Below are 27,648 nucleotides of genomic sequence, written 5' to 3'. Positions count from 1 at the left end.
AGTTTTGCAGTCTCTTAATGAGATCAGTCTGGTGGCATCCACAGGCTGGACCAGAGCTGACGCTGAGAGAGACACCAGTTGGAAAGCAACTGCAGCCTGGACCAGCATGGTAGCAGCAGGAGAGGGGAGGCAGGGTGAGTGGGAGCCACTGAACCCTGAATAACACGAAAGAAAGAATACTGGCTGTGGAGGTAATACTCATTTGCTGGATAAGGGAATGGGGACCTTGAGTTTTCATAACTTGCCATCAGGAAACATGGTAATGTTGGTCAGAAAAGAATTCAGGAAACATGCTGTTGTGTCCAGGAAGGATGAAGTGAGTCTTAGATGAATGATTCACTCATAGAACATTCAAGCAAGAAGGAACTTTGTAAGTTACATATAGTTCAACCTCTTTGTTTTATTGTTGAAGAAACTGAGGCTCAGAGAGGTGAAGGGGATGGTGAAAGGTACATCGTGTGTGAAAAATGAGACTGGAGCTGAACTCAGGCCTCCTGGTCCAGTGTGGTTTTCATTCTGTGGCACAGAAATATCTCTAATCTCACTTCCCTGCAGTCAAGATCTCCCAGTACTCATTTGCTGGCTGACAAACAGATGTCATTTGATTTTGTTAACATTCAGTCTTTTCTAAAGAAATCTCTTCTTAATCATAGATTGTGCAGTGGATATAACATTTAATCCAAATATTTTATCATATATCCTTAAGACAGAAAAATACAACCTGTTCTTTTGAAAAACTTTTAATGGTTTTTCAGTTAATATCTTTGCGGTTTTTGAGAAAAGACTTATTGTCCCCAAGTCCATGTTACCTCTTATGTAAAATGGAAATAATACAACCTACTTCTCAGGTAGTGACTGATCAGTGAGATAAAATACGCAAAAGCACAGCTCCACTATATGCTAGTTATTTGACATTCTTTCTTTCTATTTTCTTCCTCAGAGCACAGCCTGGATGATTAAGCTAACTGAATCGGGAAGATTAGAGACGTGACAGCTCCTTGAAAATACAAGCCCAAAGGCCGGGCGCGGTGGCTCACGCCTGTAATCCCAGCACTTTGGGAGGCCGAGGCGGGTGGATCACGAGGTCAAGAGATCGAGACCATCCTGGTCAACATGGTGAAACCCCGTCTGTACTAAAAATACAAAAAATCAGCTGGGCATGGTGGCACATGCCTGTAGTCCCGGCTACTCGGGAGGCTGAGGCAGGAGAATTGCCTGAACCCAGGAGGCGGAGGTTGTGGTGAGCCGAGATCATGCCATTGCACTCCAGCCTGGGTAACAAGAGCGAAACTCTGTCTCAAAAAAAAAAAAAAAAAAAAAAAAAAGAAAATACAAGCCCACTGGTGTTACAAATAGCACAATGAATTAGCATGGCAGAGTCAGGTGGAGAAGACATTTTTCGTGGAAATTGTATAGAAGTCATGCTAGTTCCTTGAAAATAAAAAACACACTAGAAAAGTATCACTGTGGCTTGCATTGCTGGCATTGCAAAAGTGGTGACTAAGCCTTCTTTTCCCCCCTGTCCAGCCTTTGGGCCATATTCACTAGGGCAGGCAGAGAAGGAAGTACCCTTCTTACCTGCTTATAGAGCAGGTCTACCAAGGAGGCGGTAGACACTTGAAATTAACCTCAGAGTTAATTTCCAACAGGTTTTGTGGTTTAGAAAAAAAATATGAAGACCTCCAGGGTCCCTCGAGCCTATACCCTGGAAGATATTGGGCTGCACCCTTTCTGACCTCAGCCCCTTCTTGTCACTGGCCCATGTGGATCCTTAATAACAGTGCTGGGGTTTGGGTGTGGGTGGCAGGCCCAGTGGGAGACAGTTTTCCAGTTCCTTGACCATTCCCATGTATGTTGGCACCAGCCCGATCCTTCCTGCAGCACGTTTGCTACAGGTTATAAAAATAACCAATAATTATTAAATGCCTACTACAGTCTGGGCTCTCTGCAAGGGGCTGACTATATAGCAGTGAGCAAGGTGGACCAGGTTCTGGAGTCAGGAAGTTTCCAGCCTTTCCAGTGGGAAGAAAGACAATAAATCCATCAGCAAACAAACGTATGTATGAAGAGAACAAACAGAGTGGCGGAAAATAAAAAGTGGTCGGTTTTATTAAAATAAAAAGTGGTTAGGGAAAACTCACCTTAGATGAGACTTTGGAGCCAGATATGAGTTGGAGGAGAGGAGGGACATTTCAGGCAGAAGCAACCATCTGGGCAAGGTCCATGAAACAGGAAAGAACCTGACTTTTCGAAACCAGCAAGCAGCCTTGACCCGAGGCATCAGGAGTATCCTCAGTACAATGGGAAAGTTTTAAGCTGGGGAATGACAGGACCCAACCTATATTTTAAGGTCCCCCAAGCTGAATGCAGCAGGCTGAGTGAAGCCGGAGGATTATCAGGAGGTTACAAGAGAGAGGTGGGGAGGGAAAGGAAGGTTGCTGTTCTACGGCTGCCAGGCTCGCTTCATGGACCACTGAGACAGGGACCAGGAAGGGAAGAGCTCCCCATTCAGTCAATGTGTCCAGAATAACCACAGTTTTGGAGCACTGTTCTGGAAGCTGGCACAATCAGAGGAGGGATTTGCTCATTAGGGCTAAACACAGTCTGCACCAGACCTCCCAGATCCTCTCATTCAGCGCCTGGAGTAAACTTGCAGCTTCTTCAGATGGCTCAGAGATAACAGTAAGCTGAGGAGCAACTTGTGGAGATATCAGGACTTTGGAAGAGAACAGCCTGGTACAGAAGCACAGCGGGCAGGGGAGAGACTGCAGACTCCTGTGCTGTCCCTGTTTGCAGCGGGGCGGGTGGGAAGGAGGGAGCTGGTGAGTTCACAACGGCACCTGTGAATGAATTTCAAAGAGCAGGACTTTAGACCTTCTAGATGAGTGTTTCTAAATGCTTTTTCCATTATTGTACCCCTAAGGGGCGTTTAAGACGTTTTCCTCAGTAATCCCAACCACCTCCTTTGAAATGTTATAGCCACAGATATGTCATATAATATATTGGTTTACATATTGTATGCATATCTCTGTGTGTGTGTGTGTGTGTGTGTGTGTGTGTGTGTGTGTTTTGTTTTGTTTTTGAGACAAAGTCTTGCTCTGTCACCCAGGGTAGAGTGCAGTGGCGGGATCTCAGCTCACTGCAACGTCCGCCTCCCGGGTTCAAGTGATTCTCTTGCCTCAGCCTCCTGAGTAGCTGGGATTACAGGCACGTGCCACCACATCCAGCTAATTTTTGTATCTTTAGTAGAGACAAGGTTTCACCATGTTGGCCAGTCTGGTCTTGAACTCCTGACCTTGTGATCCACCCGCCTTGGCCTCCCAAAGTGCTGAGATTACAGGCGTGAGCCACTGCACCCAGCCTGTGTTTTATATATTAAAAGAACAAGACTCCCCCCTCTCTGGGGGTGATACTACCCCGTTGAGAAGGCAAACTATAGTTTAAAGGCTCCCCCAGTTATAACGGGGGCCCGCAGAGAGTATCTCATCTGGGATCACCAACATGCCCACTGTGGTCTCCTTTAAGAATGCACCTCACTGCTGCCCCCACTAGCAAGCACTGCAGAGGCCCCCATTCTCCCCAGCCTATCCACTCCCAAAGTAGCAGAAGCTAAAGGCACCAGGTTCCTGTAGACCTCACTGCCCCAAACCGTGCTGTGCGCCTCCCAGAAAGGAGATGCATTCCCTTCTCCGCTCTGTCCCTTTCTGTGTCTACGGGCCTGGAGAAAGCACGGGTGACCTTCCTTAGTCTCAGAGACATATGACAATGATCCTTCTTCGTTCCTGCTCCTGGGACTCCCAGAATCTGCCCCTTGCAGAGCCCTTTTACCAATCACCAACCAGCAGCCACAGCCAGCTCCCAGCACAGACTCGGCTGGTCTCCACCACGTGATGGAAAGCATGTACTATGTGCTGTCACAAACACCACCAGCGGTCCACCTGTGCCCTACTTTGCAGATGCCAAACTGGAGACCCCAAGAGGTTTGGTCTTGGAGCAAGGTCACAGGGTGAGAGGCTTCAAGGCCTGTGTTCTTCGTTCTGCACCAGAATGCAAGAAACCTCACCTGCAGTGCCCGCACGTGAGGGGGCCAGGCCCGCCCCCGGTTGTCCTGATGTCCACACATCAGCACTTTCCACAGATTGTCAGTGACCAGTTCGTGGTGAGGTAAGTGCAAGAGCTGAGAGTAAGCAGTTGGACATGTGTCTAGTGATTTCGTGGTGTAATTTAATGCCTATTAGCTCTAATTAAAAAAAAAAAAATCTGAGGCTGGGCACAGTGGCTCACGCCACCACGCCTAATTTTTGTATTTTTAGTAGAGTTAGGGTTTCACCATGTTGGCCAGGCTGGTCTGGAACTCCTGACCTCAGTTGATCTGCCTGCCTCGGCCTCCCAAAGTGCTGAGATTACAGGTGTGAGTCACTGTGCCTGGCCTCCACGTGGCTTCTTGACTTCTTGACTCTTTGTGTTCCATGCCAGGAATAGTGGTTTCCCAAGCCATCAGCATGCACTTTGGGAGGCCAAGGCTGGTGGATCACCTGAGGTTAGGAGTTCGAGATCAGCCTAGCCAACATGGTGAAACCCTGACTCTACTAAAAATACAAAATTAGCCGGGCTTGGTGGCACATGCCTGTAATCCTACCTACTTGGGAGGCTGAGGCAGAAGTATTGCTTGAACCTGGGAGGTGGAGGTTGCAGCGAGCCAAGATCACACCATTGCACTCCAGCCTGGGCAACAAGAGCAAAACTCTGTCTGAAAAAAAAAATCTGGGTTCAGGTATTTTTGTTGTATTTTAAGAAAGTGTCCGTCTGTGACAGATTGAATTTTTTTTTTAATAAGCTATTCCTTCCCTACTGATAGAGTTTTTAAAAGCACAGTATAGAGGTTGCAAACCTCCCGCTTCCTGCACACAGCATGGAAGGTCTTTGACCTCAGGATTAATGGAAAGAAAAATAACAAGTGCCGGGCGCGGTGGCTCAAGCCTGTAATCCCAGCACTTTGGGAGGCTGAGGCGGGTGGATCACGAGGTCAAGAGATCGAGACCATCCTGGTCAACACGGTAAAACCCCGTCTCTACTAAAAATACAAAAAATTAGCTGGGCATGGTGGTGTGTGCCTGTAATCCCAGCTACTCAGGAGGCTGAGGCAGGAGAATTGCCTGAACCCAGGAGGCGGAGGTTGCGGTGAGCCGAGATTGCGCCATTGCACTCCAGCCTGGGTAACAAGAGCGAAACTCTGTCTCAAAAAAAAAAAAAAAACTCTGTCTCAAAAAAAAAAAAAAGAAAGAAAAATAGCAAGTGGCTGTTTGGCTAAACTAACTGGTGGTCAGAGCCCAAAGGTCTCTCTTTAGTCTTGGGGCAGATACAGCCTCAAGGTCATCAAAGCCTGGCTCCTGATGGCTTTTTTTTTTTTGAGATGGAATCTCACTTTGCTGCCCAGGCTGGAGTGCAGGTGAAGTGGTGTGATCTCACTGCAACCTCCGCCTCCCAGGTTCAGGTGATTTTCCTGCCTCAGCCTCCTGAGTAGCCAGAATTACAGGCACCTGCTGCCACACCTAGCTAAATTTTGTATTTGTAGTACAGATAGGGTTTCACCATGTTGGTCAGGCTGGTCTGGAACCCCTGACCTCAGGTGATCTGCCCACCTCAGCCTCCCAAAGTGCTGGGATCAGAGGTGTGAGCCGCCACACCCGGACTCTGGGTGGTTTCTTGACTCTTGCTGTCCTGTCCCAGGAGCAGGAGTTTCCTGAGCCATGGGTGTGCAGACAGTGGCTTCATGTGCCTTTCACTTGGGGGCTGGTCCAATCACACCTTTGACAGAGCAGTTGGGAACCTTACAGATCATCCAGTCGCCCCTCCGCCCTCCTGATAAAACTGAGAAACCTGAGCCCCGGCAGAGTGACGCCTTGCTTATTTTCCCATCTCCACGAACGAGGAGGGTGCCTGTCACAGAGGATCCACTGCGGCTCCATCAGAAGCCAAGCTCCAGTGAGCCATAGAGAATAAGGGGTTTCTCCAGGGGTCAGAACTCCTTGATGGTGGGAGATGGTCGGTCGGTCTGTGTAAGGGGTTATCTCTGTGTCTCTGCTGGGCCTGAGGACAGCTGGGCTGGCTCAGGGAGAGAGGCTGGATGTGAAGTGGGAACGATAAAGAACAAACTGCAACAGCATCTGGCTCTCAGCACCTGCAGTCTCCATGACGCCAGGGCCCTGAGGGACAAACTGGGGATCTTCATTCCAGAGCCACACACCTCGTCCAGGAGCTGGATGACCTGTGGCCTTGCAGCTGCTCCGGGTCAACACGATAAGCCAATGTTCAGCAGCAGCTTAGGGGAGGTGCTGCACACCTGCCCTGCACAGCCTCAGAGCACAGCAAAAACGGCTGTGCTGTCCTTCCACTTTCCAAATCTTGTGAACATTTCTCTCCTGCACCCCTCCGCCAACCCACAACCCTCTAGGCAAAGGAATTCTGGGCAACGTAGTTCAGCTTAGCTAAGTTGACACTACAAAGCCACCACAATGCCCATTAAATGCCGAACACATATACCAATGAATGAATGAAGTGACTTGTCCCAGGGCATGCAGTAAGCCGTTGACAGGCAAAGCTGGAATGTGATGTGGGGTGGTTGGGGGGTGCTTTTTTAACCTGAGGACATGACTTTCACTACACCACTGCACCATGTTTACTTCCAGAGCCTGGAATCTCAGCCCAGCCACAGGGTCACAACACAGGATGCATCCACTGCTCAGGTGCGAGGCCCCTTGCTCAGACTTTCCCCAGAGCTCTCTCTGGAGTTGAATTCCACAAATGTTTAATGTGCATCCAGCATGTGGCCCACACCAAGGACTCCACGCTGATCAGACTCAGCCTCTTCTCACAGAGAACTTACAGGCTGGCTGGTGGAGGGAGACGCACACATAATTCTATGCCATGTATAGAAGAAGTGTGGCTGGGCGCGGTGGCTCATACCTGTAATCCCGGCACTTTGGGAGGCTGAGGCGGGTGGATCACAAGGTCAGGAGTTCGAGACCAGCCTGACCAACATGGTGGGTCAACCAAAAATACAAAAATTAGCCTATCATGGCGGTATGTACCTGTAATCCCAGCTGCTTAGGAGGCTGAGGCAGAAGAATTGCTTGAACCCAGGAGGTGTAGGTTGCAGTGAGCCGAGATCACACCACAGCACTCCAGCCCGGGCAACAGAATGAGACTCCATCTCAAAAAATAAAGTGCTTTGACTTGGCCACAGTGGAGGCCAATCACCAGCTCGATCTTAAGGTGGAGTAGGAGTTGCAGGCAGCCAAGGTGGGGAAGGGCACTCTGGCCAGGAGATGAGCATGGACCAAGAGCCAGGAGGACTGGCAGACCATGGCCATGCGTGGGAAACCATGAGCCACCCTGCATGGCCAGAGGGAAGGATGACTGGAGGAAAGAAAAGAGCCAGGAAAGTGAGGTAGGCGCCAGACCACCAAGGTTCTTCAATTCTGGGTGCAGAGCTCTGGCAGGAACATGCAGATGGTTGGACCTGGGCAGAGCCTAGGGCTGGCAGGGGGAAATATACTTTTGAGACAATCAGCAGGAGGAGTTGCTTGGCAGATCTGGGGATCTCTTTGAGGGTGGGAGAGGTGTAGGTTTGACACTGAGGGCTTAGAGCAATGGCAGAGATGGATAAGGAGGACCCTCCCTGCGCCACACCTGGGGTCAGGGCCAGAGACAGGAGGTGAGGAGAGATGAGACCAGAAGCATCTTTTACTCTGGGACAGACTCCGGCAGGCAGGAAGCTCTCGAGTGTTTGCCAGTCTGCCGGTACCAGTCCAGACAGCATTCCCAGATGACTCAGAGACCTCCAGACTGCAGGAGGTTCCTTCTAGAAGCCAGCACTGGAGCGCACGCTGACCGCCTAAGCCTTGAGCTTGAAGCAACCTACTGCCCTTGGAGAAAGCAGAATCACAGACGAGAGAGGAATTAAGAGGCTATCTACTCAAAACCATTTTATTTACAAGAAAGAAAAGAGCCAAGCGGGCAAATGAGGGCAGTGAACTTGAGCCTACCCTGTCCCCATGCGGCCAACTTCTTACCTTAGTGTGCTGTCATCTAGTTGCCCCTGCTCCACTCGGCCTTCAGATGGAGATGACATTAAGTGGTGGGGCTAGGGTACGGTGTCATCGCCCCCGGGGGCAAGACCCAAAGGTGAGGGATACTGCTCATTAGCACAGGGACAGGTCAACCAAATCTGATAAACCTTTGCACAGATGAAGCAATTCATAACTGCTGCATTTCAGTGATGCTTTATATATTTTATTGAGGATTTTTACGTGTTTTCGGTGAGAGGGTGGATCCAGACGCTTAGACCATCCTAGTCTTAGAAATAGGAAACCTCTCAGATTTCCCACTGTGTGACTTTGGATAAGCCAATCTCTGGGCTTCAGTTTCCTTGACTTAAGGTCAAGCCAGAGAGTTACCAGGCTGCTCTCTGCCCCAAGGTAGAGCACTCCTACCTTGTGGCCTCTTGGTCTGTGCCTCTGACTGTGTATTTCTGAGGGCTCCTGCCTGGCCAGCACCTCAACCATACTCCTCCTCTGCTTCAGTGCTGCCCCTGTGGCTGCCACAGGCTCTCTTGCTTGGTAGTGCCTCCTCTGCCCCTCCCCAGCCTCTTAAAGTTGTCCATACGCCAACTTGACTCCGAAAACATCTGGACTCTCAGAGCTGAGGTCAGTGCCTTAGTGATAACAGCCAAGACAAATATGCCTGATAAGACCTGATCCAACACCACAAGCAAATTTGAGCATTTGAGGTGAGGCTTACTGGGTCAAAGAGCTCCAAAGGGTCTCAGAGTCAAGATCCTGGGGGATCCCGCTGTAATCCCCCTTTGCTGTATCTGGGTCCCCTCCTCTCACCTTAGTGTTTGCCGAGAGACACAGCATTAGGAGGCCATGATTTGCTTGAGGTAGTGTTGAGAGACCCTCTTGGGTTGAGGGTCTCAGGTTGAGAGACCCTCTCAGGGTGTTAGCAAGCTAGCATCCAGCCCCCACCTCCCAGCCTTTGATTTGCAGCGTGGCTGACTCTCACTGCTGGTGCCCAAACGAGGTGTGACCCAAAAGAGGCAACACAGAAGTGGGCACTACTTGATGAGCCTCATGTGATATTGGGGAAATGGAAGCTCTGCAAAGTTAAGTCATTGGAGTTTGACTTTTTAGGTCTGATTCCAAAGTATACTCTGTTCTCTAACTAGGGTTACTTCCAGCTACTCATTTAACCTGTTCCATGCTCAGTTTCTCCATTTGTAAAAAAGCGATACACACACATCCTGCTTGCCTCAAAGGGCTGTTGTGACAATCATTTGAAATAATTGATAGAAAAAGCACTTTTAAAATTGGTATGATGCAAGTTAAATGATGCCCACACCTGTCTATAGATATGCCATCCACACATATTTATGATGTTGGAGCCAGCCGAAACTTAGCATCTAATCTAATCATCTGATTTGACCGGACATGAAACTGATTTCAAAAGTGGGTGGCCGCAGAGCCAGGACTAGAGTTTATGTCTTTGGGTTTCTATTCCAGGGCTCTTTCCCCAAGGGGCCTTTAGGAGCCAGCAGGGAAGGGCAGAAATGGTGCCGCTGCTTCCACGGCTCTTCTCCACTGCATTTTCCTTCCTCCCCCATCCCTACTGAGTGTCTAAGCCACAAGGAACCAATGAAAATTTGGGGGCAGTGAGCTCTGGTGTCAGTAAGATGACCCTGTAGCAGTGGGTGCAACCACTGGCTGTCAGGGAGCCTCTGCCAGCCCAGGTGGCAACGGAGGCAGAAGAAAACACCATTGGGTGTACAATCTGCTGAACATGACAATGTTTTTTCAAGGGTGGGAGGGGGGAGATGAGAAGCAGCAAAAGACATTCTGGAATACTGAGACCAAGTCACAGGAGGAACAGTGGTACCAGGAATAGAAATGAAGGAGTTAAAAGGGAGGGCTGATTTTTGGAAGGATGATGATAATGATGTCAGTTTGGGGCCGGAAACAGTGAGGGTTAGACCTGGATAGGTCCAAGAGCACATCTGGTGCGACCTCTCCCTTGCCCCGAGAAGGCTGTTTGTCTTTGAGCTGCTAGCAGGAGGCTCAGTTTTGCATGTGCAAGAGCTGACTGGAAATGTACTCTGGCTCTGGGAAAGGGCTGTGGATGTCCACTTGAGCCACATCATCCCAGATGCAGTCATCTCCCCTAAGGAGAAAACACGGAGTGAGCCAAGGGCCCAGAGCATTTGGAGGGGAGGAGGCAGAGGAAAAGAAACAAGTGGAGGAGGCAGGAAGAGGGTGGTCCAGCAGCAGACTGGGGACTATGCATTGTCAGTGAATCCGAAAGCATGGCATTTCAGGACGTCAGGTGGGTGGATGCCTTGAAGAGGTCTGAGAAGGCACGGCTGGACTTGCTGACTTTTCAGAGAGGGTTCTAGGAGGCTTGATGGGAGCAGGCCAAGAGGGCTGCCTTCAGGGTCTGGGGTTTGCGTTCCAAGACTCGATCAATGATGGGCAGATGGAGGGGCCAGACATCTCCATGAGCGCCAGTGTCTTCATCTGAAAGACAGAGTAATAATATCTACCTTATGCCTTGTCGTGAGGATGAGGCTAAGAGGAAGAAAGATAAGAATCACCACCGGCTGGGTGTGGTGGCTCATGCCTGTAATTCAAGCACTTTGGATGCCAAGGTGGGGGGATCACCTGAGGTTGGGAGTTCAAGACCAGCCTGACTAACATGGTGAAACGCCATCTTAAAAAAAAAAAAAGAATCACCACCTATTGAATGCTTCCTCAGCCACAGATAGCATGCAAATGCTTTTGTCCAGTATTTGAAAGTCCTTCACACACCTAGATTCATAAGCCAATCAGAAGGATCGTTATCTTTACTATTAGCATCAGAGAAGATTGCAATGACCTGATAAATGGTTGAGACAGAAAGTAGGCCCAGAGGCCAGGCACAGTGGCTCACACCTGTAATCCCAACACTTTGGGAGGCCAAGGTGGGAGGCTTGAGTCCAGAAGTTCAATACCAGCCTGGGCAAGAGAGTGAGACCCCCCATCTCTACAAAAAGGTAGAAAATTAGCCAGGCACGATGGTGCATGCCTGTAGTCCCAGCTACTAGGGAAGCTGAGTTGGGAGGATGGCTTGAGCCTGGGAAGTTGAGGCTACAGTGAGCCGTGATTGTGCCACTGCACTCACCCTGGATGACAGAGCAAGATCCTGCCTTGAAAAGGAAGGAAGGAAGGAACGAAGGAAGGAAAGAAAGAAAAAAAAATGGACCCAGAGAGAGAAATTTTCACAAAATTTGACAATGAATGGACCGTGAAAAATAGGGAGGATGGCTAGAGAAAGACACAACTTAGATGTTTTAAAGATTGGTTGATAGGCCGGGTGCTCACGCCCATAATCCTAGTACTTGGGAGGCCGAGGTGGGTGGATCACCTGAGGTCAGGAGGTCAAGACCAGCCTGGCCATCATGGTGAAACCCCATCTTTATTTAAAAAAAAAAAATTAAAAAGAAAAAAAAGATTGGTTGATAAAGATTACTTATCAACCAAGGAAAGGAAGAGATGGAAGAGGCCAGGAGAGGTATTCTGTTGGTCCTTTGCCTGCCAGGTGCTCATGTCGGTGTCACAGGATGGCTGAAGGATGCCTTTCACTTTCACTATCCCTCTGATTAGCCAGTCTCTGCTCCTAAGACCCTGCAAGTCTTCCAGCAGACCTCAGACTCCTTGTGAGGACAAGATGGAAAGCCTCCCTCACCCATTCAGTGGGGATTGGGCTGAATGGGTGGCATGGGCTCCAGCCTTCCAGGCCCCGTCTCCCAAAGCACCTCCCCACCCAGCCCAGCCTTTTACCCACTTGGCTGCCTGAAAGAGTCTGGGCTCCAAGCCACCCAGGCCGGTCTCTTTTGTCCCTGATCAAGTACAGTACAATGATCACAACAAGGTACTGGCAAGGTCCCCAGGAAGCTGCAGTCCTTGGTGCTGCTTTTGGGGGATTCTGTGGGGCAGGAGGAAGCCATGGGAGCCTCGTTCCCCCCTGAGATCACCCCTTTTCCTAAGTGGCTTTGGGTTGGATGGACACTATGGGGTTTTCTCCGGGAAAACAGTCTCATCAGTCTTTCCAAGTAGAGAGAGCAAGAGATAAGACAGAAGCAGGAGTTCAAGACCAGCTTGGGCAGCATAGCAAGATGCTGTATGTACAAAAAATTTAAAAATTAGAGGGCAGGGAGGCACACGGCAGTGTCCGGTGTGGGGTCAGCCCCCTAAAGTTCTCTCTTAATTTAGGCCTCCCCTCCCCTCTCCTCAAGCACCGCCCTCATCTTTGAACTCATCGCTGTTCCCCAGTTTCTCCCCTACATCCCAGCCCCAGCCTCCGGAGTTTTTTCTACACCATGGATCTGATCACAGCACACCTGCTTTACAGATGTCCGAGCCTCTGTCACAGTCAAGTCTTCCATTCTCCCACCTTACTGAGGCAGCTCAGACTTTTCCCAATTCGAGCCCCCTCTACTGCTGGCCTCACCGGAGTCCTTCCTCAAAGTGCATTCATCCATTTGTGTCTTCAACACATGTTTTTATGTTTTTTTCAGGACCTACCCTGGCTAGTGCTATGCTGGGAGCCGCTGGGGGCCCCAGGTCCTGGCCAGTCCACACTTCTCAGCCACCCCACACAGGCCACCCATACATGCTGCCTTTTAGGGCCTGAACCTTCAAAGTCTCCCCTCTGAGTTACTCCCTGGTTCTCCCTTTCAGATATCACTCCCTGCTCTGAGCTCTGTGCCTTTTACAAGCGTTCATTAAAGTTATCTATATGGTGTGTTCATCCATTTTTGAAAAAAATAATGCTCTTGGTTTTGAGTCAATCTTTGACAGGCATCAAGGTCACCGTACTCTCCGGGGGTCTTGCTTCATTCTCTCTTATCTTGTACGGGAGGCTTTTGTTTGGGATGTCTGTTTCCACTCAAAGGCAGAGAGGCCCTGCTGTCTTTATGTCTGCAGTTTGTGGAGTGAATGAAGGATGCTGAGGGCCGACACCAGCAGGAAATGCTGTGGGGGAGGTTGGGGACTGTGGGAATGTCGGGAAAGTGACCCCCATCTGGCCCCCAAGTACAACACCACCAGTTGGCCAGAGTGATCTCCCCACCACCCCTGCCTCCATGTGATGTCTGGAGGGGGCCCGTTTGACCACCTCTCTTAATCTCAGGCTCTCCGTTTTCAAGTGAGATGTTATAAAAAGGGTCCCATTTGCTTCCCAGCCTGTGATGAGAATCTAGTGATTACGATATGCTAGCACACACTGTCCTGTAAATCCCATTGAAATCCCAGGGCCCTATAACTCCTCTAATGATTCCCAAGCTCCCACACCCCACCTGCTCTGTTCATCCTTACTTCCCACGTGTCCCGTCAGCCCTCCGGATGCAGCCAGGTCTATTTCCCCAGGGCGCCGGCCACTAAGTCGCCCCATCCAGCTGGGGTCTGGGGGGCCTGCCTCGACCCACGCCTAAAAAAACTTAACCCTCCCCCATCCCTTTGATACTGCAGTCTTTATTTCCTGGAGTCTGTACAACATTACTGCCCAATGGAGTGTCTGCTTCCAGGTCTCCCATCGAGACGGAGCTTACTGAGACCAGGGCAAGGCCTGCGCCAGTTCCTCGTCGCCCCCTTCCTTTCTTTTACCCTCCCTTCCCCCAAACCGCAGCCATGGCGCCCAGCCCAAGAAAGCCGAGCAGAGGTTCCGCAATTCTTTTCTAAGATCGTTTGATTAGAAGGTTCGAAGCCCTCTAACCGAAGGCCGGCTCGTGTCTCCAGGGAGGTTGCAGGAGGGCGCCAGAATGTGGATGGTGACGACAATGTGGGACACTGGAGTCTCGACCGCCGCGCGCCAAGGAAGGGCGTCGCCTAGCCAAGCTGGTCCTGGAGTTGAGTGCCTCGACCCGAAGCTCACGTCCCCCAGCCCGCCCGCCCGCTTGCTGGCACCCGGGTGACCGCGCCCGCTTTGTGTGGGCATCAGGTGCAAACCCCCAGAGCGCCGGGCGTGCGCGCACGCGCCAGGGAGCTCGCGGAGCCCAATCACCGCCCCCACCCGGCTCTCCTCTGGGATCTCCTCCGGCGCCCGGGGCCGGAGCGTGGGGGAGGGAGGAGGTCCGACACGTAGCCGGTCTCGCAGCAGGGCTCGACTCCACGCGGGAGGGCGGGGGAGCCGGGGACCCGCCGCTCCAGCCCGCTGGCCTTCGAAAGATCCTCCTGGGCCAATGGCAGGCGGGGCGACGCGACCCGATTGGTGCAGGCGCTCTGCTGATCACTGTGGAAACCCGGGCGGCGGGGAACGCGGGAGGATGCAGAACCCGGGGCGGGGGGAGCCCGAGGGGCGGGCGGAGGAGGTGTCGAGGCCCTGAGCTCCCGGGGAGTTTTTACTGGAGGCAAAAGTCCACAGCGGGCGGGCTGAGGGAGGGGCGGAGAAAGGGGACCGCTTGGGGGCACTGGGAAGCCAGATATCCTCTGCCGAGAAGGCAGGGACTCTCCTAGGCGCGGGCGAGGAGGCTGGGGGAGGGGGCGCTGTGGGAGGAGGAGTAGCAGAAGACAAAAGCCGAAAGCGAAGAGGGCCTGGGCTGCACACACCGGCTGGGAGACAGCTGTCTGTGCAGCGAGCAGCCGGCGCGGGGAAGCCGCAGGGCGCGGGGAGTCACGATCCTCAGGCAGCATGGGGAAGGGGGGGAACCAGGGCGAGGGGGTCGCCGAGCGCGAGGCGACGATGCCCACCTTCAGCTGGGAGGAGATTCAGAAGCATAACCTGCGCACCGACAGGTGGCTGGTCATTGACCGCAAGGTTTACAACATCACCGAATGGTCCCTCCGGCACCCGGGGGGCCAAAGGGTCATCGGGCACTACGCTGGAGAAGATGCAACGGTAAGGGTCTGGGGGCGCCCCAGCCGCCCTTCTTTGCTGCAGGAGGAGTCAGGAGCCCCGGCTCCCCCGGCGCCAAACAAACCTCCGGCGCTGAATGGAGCTTGGGACGTCCTGTAGGGAAGAAAAGTGCATCTATTGCACTGGTATCCCCGCCCCAATCCTCCTCCTTCCCCTCTAGGCCAACTGGGGTGGAGACCGAATCTGGGACCCCGGGAGGCAGCGCTGCGGTGAAGGTCCCAGCAGTGCAGAACGGGGCAGCATCTACCGCGCGCGCCGGGACCCATGCGTCCGCCCCTCCCGCGGGGTTCGCCCGGAGCCAGGGACTCCCCGAGGGGGGCGCTAGGGCCTGACGGCTTTGGCGCCCCCAGTGTGGAAGATGGCCGCCCCTGCAGACCGCGGGAAGGAGCGGGAGTGCAGGCAGCCCGGTGTGGGACTCCGCGCTTGTCTCCCGCTCTCCATCCAGACTAGGTGTCGGAGAAAGAAAGCCCAGCTGGGACTCGCTCCTGCTGGAACTCTTGTCTAAGAAGGCCCGCAATGGCCGCCTGGGAAAAACCGCCCGGTAGCTCGGGTTCCCACGCTCCATGGATTATCTAGACTCACCCTAAGCTCCGGTCGGCTTTCTTGGAGACCAGCGTCGGGGATTGGTGGAAGGAGAACGGGCTGGAGTTTGCAAAGCCCAGGTCGTGTGAGGCCTTGAGCCGGTGGATTTAGCAGCACTAGGCGGGCTGGGCAACAGGTCCATCTGCACTCGAGGTTACTCTCGGGCGTTCAACTCAATGGCGCTCTGTTTTTAAATCCTGCCAAGAACGCCCTTTATTCATCTTGCACTCCTAGAGGTAGTGGGCCTCTCTGGAGCCAGGGCCGCTCACCTTACCCACCCCAAATGCGTGGCTCAGTCATTACACCGCACGCCTACTCTCACCCGGCCCCCCTGTCCGAAATCCATGCGTTTCTTCAAAGGTTCAGCTGCTACCCCATGGATTCGAATGGGCTAGAGGGAAAAGAACAGAGTCAAGGAGAGAAGTAAGGGCGGCTCTTGGTGGTAGTGAATTGGATGCATAGTAAAAAGGTCTGATGGGATAGAGAAATTGGGGAAGGTGAAATTGGGAAGGGAGATGCGAAAAGGAGGGATAAACTTGGCATAGATCGTTCCACCTGGACGTCTAGGATGCGGGCCTGTTTGTGGGCGTTTGCCTCCAAGCTGTGTAGGCCGGACCTTGACTTCCCGGCCTCTTGCATCTCATGGAGACAGGCCTAGGGGGAGGCCAGACCAGGCCTCCATAACCCAAGCTGGTCAGTGGACAGGTGGCGTGTCGGAGCAGGACCAGGGATTATCTAAAATTGGGAAAGCTAGCTTTCAGCCCCATCCTGTTTAACCTGCTTGTGGACATTGCGAAAGCCAGGGGGTTCGTGATGCTATTTAGAACTTAGGTGGGTATGTTTCACATACCTTCAGCGCCGTCTCACCTGGACCTTTCCACAACCCAGTGAGGAGGTTGGGTAAAGGTAATTCCTAAGTAAAAGACCTTCTGGATCCTGGGGCGGGGAGGGGTCCTTCCACTATATGTTGCTGGATTTGGGCTGGTTTATTTCTGATTTCACAGGTAAATTGTAGAAGGTTCCTGCCCTGTCCAGGCCCTTGCCAAAAAGTTTCCCAGAAGGAGAGGTCAAATCTGATGTATTTGGTCTGATTATTCCATCTTGTTAAACATATTTTCTTATGTGAACGCTCAGTCTGACAATTGCCGCAAACTTTTCAGCTTAATTACCATATCAGATTGATTATTTCATCGTTGATCTGTATGTTTCTCAGTGCATACCTGACCTTAACACTGAGTTCCCTCCAAAAATCAGTGCTCACATCTCTCCTGGCAGAGGACTAGGATGACTTCCTCTTCCTTGATCTCATCTCTATCTCATAAAAATGTAACAGTCTCTTCATTTCTGGTCCAGCTCCAGAGATTTCTGTATCACGCTCATGGACTATAAATCTGGCATCTTGGATGTTGGTTGCTTTGTTACTCTCAGAAGCTAGGGCGGGAGCCAACCTGGGCTGCAAACAGACCTGAAATTGAAGAAAGAAGATGTCATTACTGGGCTCATCCACTGAGTGTTGTCACTTGACTGAGACCCCCTCCTCATCTATAAGGTACACCTGTACCTGTTTCAACGAGACTGATTTGTGGCAAAGCACCGAAGCAACCGTAAGCACTAGATGAATTCAGTGGGGTGTTATCAGGCAAACGGGAATAAGAACGAGGATTATGAAACAGCTAGAATGGAAAGTATGCAAAGAGGAATTTGGAAGAAAAAATTTAAATCTACGCTAGCTTTATTTGGTGTTGCAAGACATAAAAACAACCCCTGTCCCCAAAGCTTCCTGTCTTCTAAAGTAAGACTTTTGGGGCATGAAATACACGAACTGGAGATACAGTTGAATGATGGTGGAGTGAGCAGCTGGGTTCTTTGTTTTTTTTCTTTTTTATTTTTTTAAGTGTCCAGGACCAGGTTGGAAAAAGGCCTTGAGTGGCATGGGGTGGGTGGGATGTGTGGGAAGAGGACCTAAAGAGACAGGCAGGAACAGGCTACTGGAATCCAGTGACATTTGCCTAGGTTATTGAGCAAGTGGCTTTGCTTTGCCCTTTGGGGAGACAGTTTCTCCCCAACAGTGTGGGGAGTGAGAATTTACGGACCAGGCACAGTCTGGGGAGAGACTGATCCAAAGACAGAGGCTGGATTCCCTGGAACATTCTCAGGCATTGTTCTGAGCCCATCACTGCAGTCTTCCAAATGCAAGGCTGAGAACAGGTTGGAAGTCAAGGAAGCCATTCTTGGGACTATCAGATGTCTTTTTTTTTTTTTTTTTAATTTTTTTTAAAATTATAAAAAATTTAAAAAACTAAATACTTTTTCTATTTTCTTTTTTAAAGACGGGGTTTCACCATGTTGGTCAGGCTGGTCTTGAACTCCTGACCTCAGGTGATCCGCTCACCTTGGCCTCCAAAGTGCTTGGATTACAGGCGTGAGCCACCACACCCGGCCTATCAGACATCTTAATAGGGCATTTTCTTTTTTCTGAGGAGGAAAATAACCAGGTAGTCAGGAACCGTATCCCCAGAAGAACGGGGCAACTGTTACGTGGTCCTTCCATAGAAGTTGAACCCTGGCCTTACCTCTAATAATAAAAGTTGCTTGATTTTTGCAGCTCACAAAGCACCTTCATATGTATCACTTCACTTGGTGTTTGGATCAGCCCAGTCGGCTTCACTCATTGCTCTGACGCATCAAGCTGGCTCAAGGGCAGCACTCAGACCTAAACTCAGGATCTGACCTCACGCCCTCCCAGCTCACCTTCCTTCTCTTCCTGTTTCCACCTCTGATCTCTTCCCTTTGGTACTGCAGTGCTTCTCTCGTCTTTTCCTTGCGGTGGGCAAAAGGAACCCTCACCCGCGCCCTAAAAGTGTGTCTGCTCGTTCACAGCAGTCCCATCACTGTGGAACTGCTCCTCTTCAGCAACAATTCATCAAACATTCATTGAGTGACTCCATGGCTCTGAGCTGGGCTGGGACACAACGATGAATTATTCACAGACAGAGACCTGAAGCTGCAGGAGGTGCTCCCCTCACTCTCTCTCCAGCTGGAGCTTGGATCTGGACCCTCTGCCTCTAGACATCAGCACCCCAGCCCCAGCCCTTGTCTCAGCAACTGCTGCTGCCCGGTCTGCCTTGGTGACCTCTTAGAATCAAGGGAAAGTGAGAAGAGACCAGAGGTTTGTTCCACCTTTCAACCCGCTCCTAGTGGAACTCTGGCCTCCTTTGGATAGGGCAGGAGGGTTGTGGTATTTAGAGGCAGGGGACCTGGGTTCCAGCCCCAGCTTTATGAATTCCCAGGCCTGGAAGGCAGCTCCATCTCCCCCGCTGAAATCTGAGTGGGAGCCGTGCAATTCCTGTGGCTGCAGCCTCAGCATCCCCAGTTCTGAGATGAAAGTGGCGACTGGTATTAATTCCTTCATGCCCAGGTTGCCTTAGCAGGGGCCTATCTCCTGTGCAGCACCGCCTTTCCACCTTCAGGGTAGTGTATGGACCCTGTGTTATGGGGGAGGCTCTCACTGCGGGGCCCTTTGGCCACAGAGCACTGCCCCACCAGCCTCCATTGCTTCTTTCCTTGGAGGGGATATAGCACGGGGGCTTCTTGCCCTGCCTGCCTCTCCCTGCTGCAGAAAGGAAGTCAGCATCCCTGTCTTGCTCTTCACTTCCACCGGAGAACACCAGAGTCCCACCTATGTATCTCCCCACTCTTAAAGCACCTGTTTCACAGAGTTCTGATCCCCAGGGCTGCCGCCTACCACACTATGTCCTGAGCTTGTCCGTCCTGCACTTCCGAAGTCCAGGGTGAAGTGCCCGGTTGTGCAACATCCAATTAGAGATTAGCCTTGCTCTGCAGAGGACGTGGGCACAGCCATAAATACATCCTGGCACCAGGTGCTCAGTGCATGGCGAGCCACTATGAGTTGTACCCAGAGTGGGGCAGGGGCAGGGAAAATGTCTGTATGGAGAAGTCAACTGGCATCAGAGCTGGGCGATGACAAGCAGGAACTGGCAAAGAGTGAAATGTGACATGCGCTTTGGAATCTGGGTGTTCTGACCTCCCCACCCCCCACACACCTGCCCTGCTAGAGTGGGTGCAGCTCTGCTTTCTCCACCTGTTTGCCTCTCCTCTTCCCCATGTCCTGGGTCCTCTTCCTGGAAAGTCTCTGGCTTCTCTCCTTTTAGGCAAGGATGGAGCCTGGTTCCAATTCTTGTTCCAAAGACAGTGTTTGGGTTGGCCCTGCCTTGCCTTGAATCCTGGTCTGCCTGCTACCTGCCAGATATTTCTGTAACCCGGCAGACGCTGGGAAGCTTCTGCCAGTGTGTGAGACACATTTATGGCAAGACACACAAAAATATGATCAACTCCCAAGGAGGCGGACGCTCATGCTGAAGGAAGCCTTTGCATGAACGGCGGGCAACGCTCAAGGTAGCCACGCGTGACTCAAACTTTCATCCCTGAGTGTGAGGGTGGGCAGGTGGCTCTGCCAACCTACGCCTTGTTTCTCATCTCTAAAAAAGGACCTGCCTCACGAAGTTTGGTAAAGACTCGTGGCTGATATATGCAAGCCACTCCCATGGCTCTGTGGTGTGTCTATGTCACCTCAGCAGGTGGCAGCTGTAGCAGCCACCAGTGGGGATACTGGAGAAGACTTTTGGAGTTCCAGAGGCAGAAGCCAAGTTGTGTGAAACATGGAAGAGGCCAAATGTCTGATCATGACTGCACAGTGGAAAAGGATGAGATCAGAGTGTGTGCAGCTGCGGGGTCCTGGGTCCCTTCATTCCCTTGTGAGCCACCTTAATTGGCCCCGTTGCCGGCACTGGGGTTATTGCAGCGAACGGGACAGGTATAGGCCTTCCCAAGGGGGCTTACGTTCCAGTGGGGGACACAGGCCATAAACAAGTGGGTATGTCACTCGGTCTGATGATGAACCTTGATAACTGCTATGAAGAAAATCTAACAGGGCAATGACCCAGGAAGACCCAGGGTTGGCAGAGCTCTTTCAGATGTGATGTTGGGAAAAGCCTCTGGGAGGTGATGTTGAGGCTGAGTTGTGAATGGAAGTGGCCCTGGTGTGGAATGGAGTGTGGCATGTTCAAGGGTGGTCCATACCAGGCCTGCTTGGAAATCTGCCAGATTGACCGCAGATGAGGAGCCGATCCAGCAGAATGCTCGTTTCTCTGAAACGGCAGGAAGCATGTGGCACATGAGAAAGAAGTCCCTAGAGGCAGATGGACCTGGCTCTGCCACTTGGAGCCCAGTACTTTGCTTCCTGAGCTTCCCCATCTTCCTCTCAAGAGCTAGGCTTTGAGGCTTAAGGGAGTAACATGAATAACTCCTGGCTCCCTGCCTGGCTCATGGGGGTTACCCCTGGCCTCAGGGAGGTGAGGCTGCCCGAGGGCCCTCTGGAAATGGCTGAGGAACAAGGAAGGGCTCTGTCATCCTTCTGCTCCCCTTGGAGCTGGAACCTGGACTGCAGGGGTTGCGGCATGAGGCAGCAGTAGCAGAGATGAGTGCATTTGCAAGCCACTGAATCTTACCTCTCAATGAAACAAGAGGAATCCATTAGTTATCAGCCACTGCAGCTGCTTCTCAGGAAACTGCTTTACCAGGGACTTCCTGTTCATTTCTCAAAGGCCGTGGCGTGATGTGAGGAGGACCAATGAAGGGGCTTTTTCAGGCCCAGCCCTGAGCCCTGACTTTGGCAACTCCTCTGGCCTCTCCCAGGGCCTTGCTCATTTTGCAGAGGCGGTTGAGGCTCTGGTGGGGATGGCTCACCCCACCCAGAGAAGGCAAAGCTGGTCACCACTGCAACCCGGGCCTCCTCCTGCCCACCCCCAGAGCCTCCTTCCTGCCTGCCGCCAGGGACCTGAAACAGCACATCCCTTTTCCCTGAAAATACACTTGACCTGATCCTCTGCTATCATTCCTTTTCTGTCTGCTAGTGGGGTATAGGCATTTTTTTAAAAAACTGTGGGCCCAGTTTTCTCCTGCACAAAGTGTTGCTTTGTCAGTCTGTTCTAGACACAAATAGAACAAAGACCAAGCAAAGAACCTGGTGCCAGGGATGCCGTGAGGAGACGATGGGAGACTGGGAGTTACCCTTGGGAGATCTTTACGTGTGGGGGTGAAGAGATTTCAACGAGTGATCAGTACTTTCTCCACCTCCTCCCTTTTTTAACTTTGAAATTTTCCCAACATCCAGAAACGTGGGAAGAATAAGCAAACACCTGTGTATCCTCAGCCAAGATTCACTAGTTATAACATTTTGCCACATTTGCATTTTTCCTCTTTATACATGTGCAGTTTGCTTTTGAAAATGTTTCGTGATTATGTGATCACATCCCTAAAGTCTTCATTATTTCATAAGAAAAAGAAAGAGATGCTTTAACATAATCACAGTACTTTTGTCACATTTCAGAAAATTAATGGTAATTCCTTGATATAATCGAATATCTGCTCCATGTTCACTTTTTCTCATTCATCCCCCGAAAAGCCTTGTGTAACTCATTTTTTTTTCCTTTAAGCGAGAGCTTTTCAGATTAAAGAATTGCAGGGTGTCTTTTGTTTGTTTGTTTTTTGAGACAGAGTCTTACTCTGTTGCCCAGGCTGGAGTGCAGTGGCACAATCTTGGCTCACTGCAAACTCCACCTCCTGGTTTCAAGGGATTCTTGTGCCTCAGCCTCCTGAGTAGCTGGGACTACAGGTGTGTACCACCATACCTGGCTAATTTTTGTATTTTTATTAAAGACGGGATTTCACCATGTTGCCCAGGCTGATCTCAAACTCCTAACCTCAGGTGATCCCCCTGCCTCAGCCTCCCAAAGTATTGGGATTATAGGCGTGAGCCACTGTGCCCAGCCTGTTTGTTTTTTGAGACAGGGTCTCACTCTGTTGCCCAGGCTGAAGTGCAGTGGTGTCATCTTACTGTATCTTCCTGCCTCAGCCTCCCAAGTAACCAGGGTTATTGGTGCAGGACACCACGCCTGGCTAATTTTGTTTATTTTTAGTAGAGACGGGTTTCGCTATGTTACTCAGGCTGATCTTGAACTCCTGGCCTCAAGTGATCCTCCTGCCTCAGCCTCCCAAAGTGCTGGGATTACAGGCATGAACCACTGCGACTGGTCAAGAGTTGCAGTTTTTATATCATTTTAGACTCTTTTAATCTAGACCATCTTTCCTTACTTTTTTTTTTTTCTTTCACAAACCCGTATTTTTTTCCCCAGCTCCGCTGATTTTTCTGATTGTTTCTCATGGTGCAGCTTGACTGGTTCCTCAACCCTGCCAGTGTCAGGGAGCTTGATGTGATGCAGATTAAAAAAGCATTCACCACCGGGACATTCTATTGCATGGTGCTGGCTCATCTCTAATAGAAATGCCAGGTTTTTTATGAGGCGATTCGTGTAATATGCATGATATGTATAGAACAAAGCTGGAAGGAAAAGTGCTGAAATATTAGTAATAGTGATCACTTTCTGGGTGATATTTATTTTCCTCTTCATTCTGCTGTGCTTTTTCTAACTTTGCCAAAACTCAGCATATTTTTACTTTATAATTGGGGAAAAAGATGAAAATGTGTACCGTGATAGCAGTGTTAAGAGCTTGGAAAATAACGAAAATAAAGCAAGGTATAACCAACTACCTTAACATGTATCATAATGGTCCGGCTCCTCCCAGGCTTTTTCAGGAATGCTTTTGACGTAATTCTGTGTTTAGTTTTTGTTGGTGTGATCTCCTCAGCACCTTTCCAATGCCATGGTAGTATTCGGTCTTGTTCTTTTCACTGATAACCCTGGACGTGTATGTGAGGAACTGACAAGAGATGGGGGATGGCACGGTTTGTGCGGCGTGGTGCGCCTTCCTGGAGGGGCATCATTCCCCGACTTGCCCAAAGGCAGCCTGTGCATCTACCCACAAACCCCCGGGGAGTTTAGCGTGCTGGCACCAGCACAGAAGCCCAGGTGGCGATTGCCACTGACGTTGGACACTGAGGGCTCTGTCTTGGAAAAATGCCGGAGACAGCATTTGGGGCCAGATCACAGGAGATGCCGTTTGGTGTCTGGGTGCACAGATAGAGCCGCTGCTGGAGAACACTGTCCTCCCTGGGGCCTGAGAGCAGACAGAGGTCAGGTCTCAGGCTCACCACTGTCTTCTGCCCTCTAGGATGTCTTCCATGCCTTCCACCCTAACCTGAAATTCGTGAGCAAGTTCTTGAAACCCCTGCTTATTGGCGAGCTGGCCCCGGAGGAGCCCAGCCAGGACCGTGGCAAGAACGTGAGTCGGGCTTGCAACCTGTGTGGGGGTGGAGACAAGGCTGGGGGTGGCTGGGAGTCCGAGAGAGGGTCCCCTCGCCCCAGGACCAGTAACTGGGGAGGAGGCAGGGGTGCCTTTGTCCTGGAGGAGCCACTGTGGATCTCTTGCGGTCAGGGAGGATCTCAAAGCCTCCCAGGGAGCTGGGGTTTGACAACAGCAAGTGATGTCTCTTGTCTCCTGGCCAGTTTTATTTTCCTTCTCCTCCATCCCTTTCCAGAAAGTTGCCAGATGACAATCTAGGGGAAAGACAGGACAGCCAGGCACGGTGGCTCACGCCTGTAATCCCAGCACTGTGGGAGGCTGAGGCGGGCGGATCACCTGAGGTCGGGAGTTCAAGACCAACTTGACCAACATGGAGAAACCCCATCTCTATCAAAAATACAAAATAGCTGGGCATGGTGGTACACGCCTGTAATCCCAGCTACTCGGGAGGCTGAGGCAGGAGAATCACTTGAACTAGGGAGGCAGAGGTTGTGGTGAGCCGAGATCATGCCATCGCACTTGGGCAAAAAGAGTGAAACTCCATCTGAAAAAAAAAAAACAAAGACAGGACAGAAACACTGAAAAAGAGAATATCATTTGATGACAGCGTGGCTTTGGGGTGTGTGGTCCGGGAGCACCTCTTTGAGAAAGAGTGACCTTTCCCTGGTCGTTTGTTCATCACCTGCGGGTCAGATGCCCTGCTTGGTGTGGGGCTTCCAGGACAGCAGTGTGTGAAAATAGCAACCCCTGTGGTCTCATGGCTGTTTTATTCAACAGCGAAGTCCCCATGTAAATGGTAGAGCACTGTACAGTGTCAGAGGGCCTCCGATATTCCCCTTGCTGTCCCTCTCCCCTCTCCCCTTCATCCCAACTTTCCCCCACCCAAGTCTCCTTCCTGGGAAGTTGCTGGTTCTACCCTGGTCCTTTGTGGGGCCGAGGGCACTCATACCTGTTCCCTCCCTGCACCCGTCTGGCCCAGCCTTGTCCTGGGCAGAGCATGTAAGTCTGTGCTAAGCCCTGGCTAGGCCCACTGTGACCTCAGGGTTGAGGCTGGCACTGTGGAAATTCTTCCCTGTCACCACCAGGCAGGGCCCTGGATGCCATGTGGGGCCTTGTTGCCAGCGAGGTGGCTGAGTCAGTTACTCACTCTGTTCTCGGGCCACGGTGGCTCCTGCTTGCCCCATGGGATGGCTCCTTCTGAGCTTCCTCTGACCTCCTGTTCAGAGCGGAGACTGGACTGAACTGGAGAAGTGCCACCCTGATGCCAGTCAGCCCTTCCTCCTCTTGTTTCCAGCCTGGGCTGGACCCCTCTGCTTAGCAGAGCTGGGCCAGGACCAGGCTCTCTCCTGGCCTGGACTCTTGGCCAGTCCCTTACCTCCCTCATTGCCTCTGGCTTTCCTGATGAGCTTCAGGCCACCCTGTGGGTCCTCTAGAGGCCAATGTCCCTCCTCTCACCTGTCCCTCCAGGGCACACAAGATCACCTGCCCTGAGCCCACCTTGACCCATGCTTGTTCCCTCCTGCCTACTTTGCAAGTGGGACCATCTCCCCCTGGCAGCCTCAGCGCCTCCTGGCCTGCAGCTTCCCGAGCTCTGCTGGTCCTGTCCTGTAGCTGCCTCCTCCCTGGCCTTGCTCCTCGACTCTGTCCACCACTCTCCGTTTCCGCTGCAGATCCTGCACCACTTAGCGCCCAGCCTCCCAGATCTGGCTTCCTCCCACCAGGTGCCACCAAAACCACCCTTCGTAGCACCCTGGTCATACCCTGTGGGTACTGCTCCCCTCCTGGTAACTACTTTCCCCCACCTCCTTCCCTGCCCCTGGCTCCTGTCCCAAGTTCCTTCTTTCATGCAATGCCGTTGTGTTCCCAGCGCCCTCCTTGACTCCACCTCGCCTCCCTGGCTCCACGTGCCCGGGACTCACGTCCCTGCCTCCCCCTCCCTGCCTCAGCTCTCCCTCCTGCACTAGTCCGAGTCTCCCCTACCTCACCCCTTAAGACCCAGCAGCGTGCACAGAGCAAGTGGCGCTTGTTGAGTGGTGGAAAGTACAAGTTTTCTTTTCTTTTTTTTTTTTTTTTTTTTTTGAGATGGAGTTTCGCTCTTGTTGCCCAGGCTGGAGTGCAGTGACACAATCTTGGCTCACAGCAACCTCTGCCTCTCGGGTTCAAGTGATTTTCCTGTCTCAGCCTCCCAGGTAGCTGGGGCTATATGCTCCCATCACCACGCCCGGCTAATTTTTGTATTTTTAGTAGAGACAGGGTTTCACCATGTTGGCCAGGCTGGTTTTGAACTCCTGACGTGCCTGCCTCGGCCACCCAAACTGTTGGGATTAAGGTTTTCTTTTTTAAAAAAGTGTGGTTAACCATTTTAATCATTTGACGTGTACAGTTCAGTGACATTAAATAAGCACATTTACATTGTTACGTAACCATCACCTCCATCCAGTTTACATCTTCCCCAAACTGAAATTCCACACCCATTAAACACTCACTCCTTATTCTCCCATCCCTCAGCCCTGGCTGCCACGCTTCTACTTTCTGTCTCTGAATTTGACCTCTCCCAGGACCTCCTGTCTATGGAATCACACAATATTTGTCCTTTGGTAACTGGCCTGTTTCCCTTAGCATGATGTCTTCGAAGTTTGCCTACGTTGTAACAGGTGTCAGAATTTCCTCCCTTTTCAAGGCTGAGTAATATTCCATTGCATGGATAGACCATGTGTTGTCGATCCCTTCATCTGTCATGAGATCTTCGGGTGGTTTCTACCTTCTTCCCGTTGTGAATAGTGCTGCTATGAACACAGGGTGTACAAAATGCAAACTTTTGAGTCACAGCCTTTCTCTGTCACTCTTACCCAGCTGTGACAAATACGTAGGCTCCAGGGCTGTGGGGGACATGGGGTAACAGCAGCCATTGCAGGGTCTCCTGCAGGGTCGAGGCTCATGGCTTGGTCCCCTCTTGCCACAGCTTTTCTGGGTTGTGGGTTGGCCATTGACACAGTAGCCCGAGACGTATGTTCCCTCCTGGGTGGCTGGTGGCTGACTGCTTTCCCTGTGCTCTTGGTCAACAGTCTCAGATCACCGAGGACTTCCGGGTCCTGAGGAAGACGGCTGAGGACATGAACCTGTTCAAGACCAACCACATGTTCTTCCTCCTCCACCTGGCCCACATCGTCGCCTTGGAGAGCATTGCGTGGTTCACCATCTTTTACTTTGGCAATGGCTGGATTCCTACCCTCATCACAGCCTTTGTCCTTGCTACCTCTCAGGTGAGGTGTGACACCCTCGCCCTCCCCAGCTGACAGAGACCTGGTGCCTATTAGCTGAGGCCGTGACAGTGTGTGTGACCCTCTCTCCCCAGGCCCAAGCTGGATGGCTGCAACACGATTATGGCCACCTGTCTGTCTACAGGAAAACCATGTGGAACCACATTGCCCACAAATTCATCATTGGCCACTTAAAGGTAAACGTCAGCAGCCCTGAGCATCTGTCCCGTTGGATGGCAGTTGAGACAAAGAGACGAGGACTCCTCTGCTCAGTGCTCCGAGGCTACAGGGTGACAAGGCAGGTGTGCCTATGGGTGCCTTATGCCATGGGCCATGGCGATCCTCCATTCTGCTGCCTTCTTGAGCCCTGTCCCTGGATTGGTTCCGACCCTCAAAGCCACAGTGTATTACTCGTTACGAAGACAGGCACACTCCATTTTTGTCTGTTGGCTCAGTGGATTGCATTGTTTTATGTTCCTTAGCTAAGGACACATCTAACAAATCCGTTTTCATTTGGGGACAGTAAAGAGTAAAATAGCAATTTTTTTTTTGATACGGAGTCTTGCTCTTGTCCCCC

The 27,648-nt window shown here is 51.6% G+C and overlaps 1 protein-coding gene and 1 long non-coding RNA gene across 2 annotated transcripts in view; one reads left to right on the top strand and one right to left on the bottom strand.

Moving 5' to 3' along the window:
* Window positions 1-1,364: 1,364 nt before the first annotated feature.
* On the bottom strand, window positions 1,365-15,755 carry LOC116554915. The gene is made up of 3 exons (XR_004270321.1): window positions 15,529-15,755; window positions 8,076-10,571; window positions 1,365-2,840 (listed from the first exon to the last, which is right to left on the bottom strand). It is a non-coding gene; the product is annotated as an uncharacterized LOC116554915 (long non-coding RNA).
* FADS2 (fatty acid desaturase 2) overlaps window positions 14,332-27,648 on the top strand; it is a 37,662-nt gene continuing 24,345 nt past the window's right edge. The window contains exons 1-4 of the mRNA XM_032283168.1: window positions 14,332-14,928; window positions 23,680-23,790; window positions 26,877-27,074; window positions 27,167-27,268. Coding sequence (XP_032139059.1) covers window positions 14,722-14,928; window positions 23,680-23,790; window positions 26,877-27,074; window positions 27,167-27,268 — 618 coding nt within the window. The 5' untranslated portion in view covers window positions 14,332-14,721. The remainder of the gene's footprint in view (window positions 14,929-23,679; window positions 23,791-26,876; window positions 27,075-27,166; window positions 27,269-27,648) is intronic.

The sequence above is a fragment of the Sapajus apella genome, unplaced genomic scaffold, assembly GCF_009761245.1.
Source record: "Sapajus apella isolate SASKATOON/1434 unplaced genomic scaffold, GSC_monkey_1.0 scaffold14, whole genome shotgun sequence".
Lineage (NCBI taxonomy): Eukaryota > Metazoa > Chordata > Mammalia > Primates > Cebidae > Sapajus > Sapajus apella.
The sequence above is the reverse complement of the archived record's forward strand: the minus strand, read 5'-3'. Positions and strand labels throughout refer to the sequence as shown.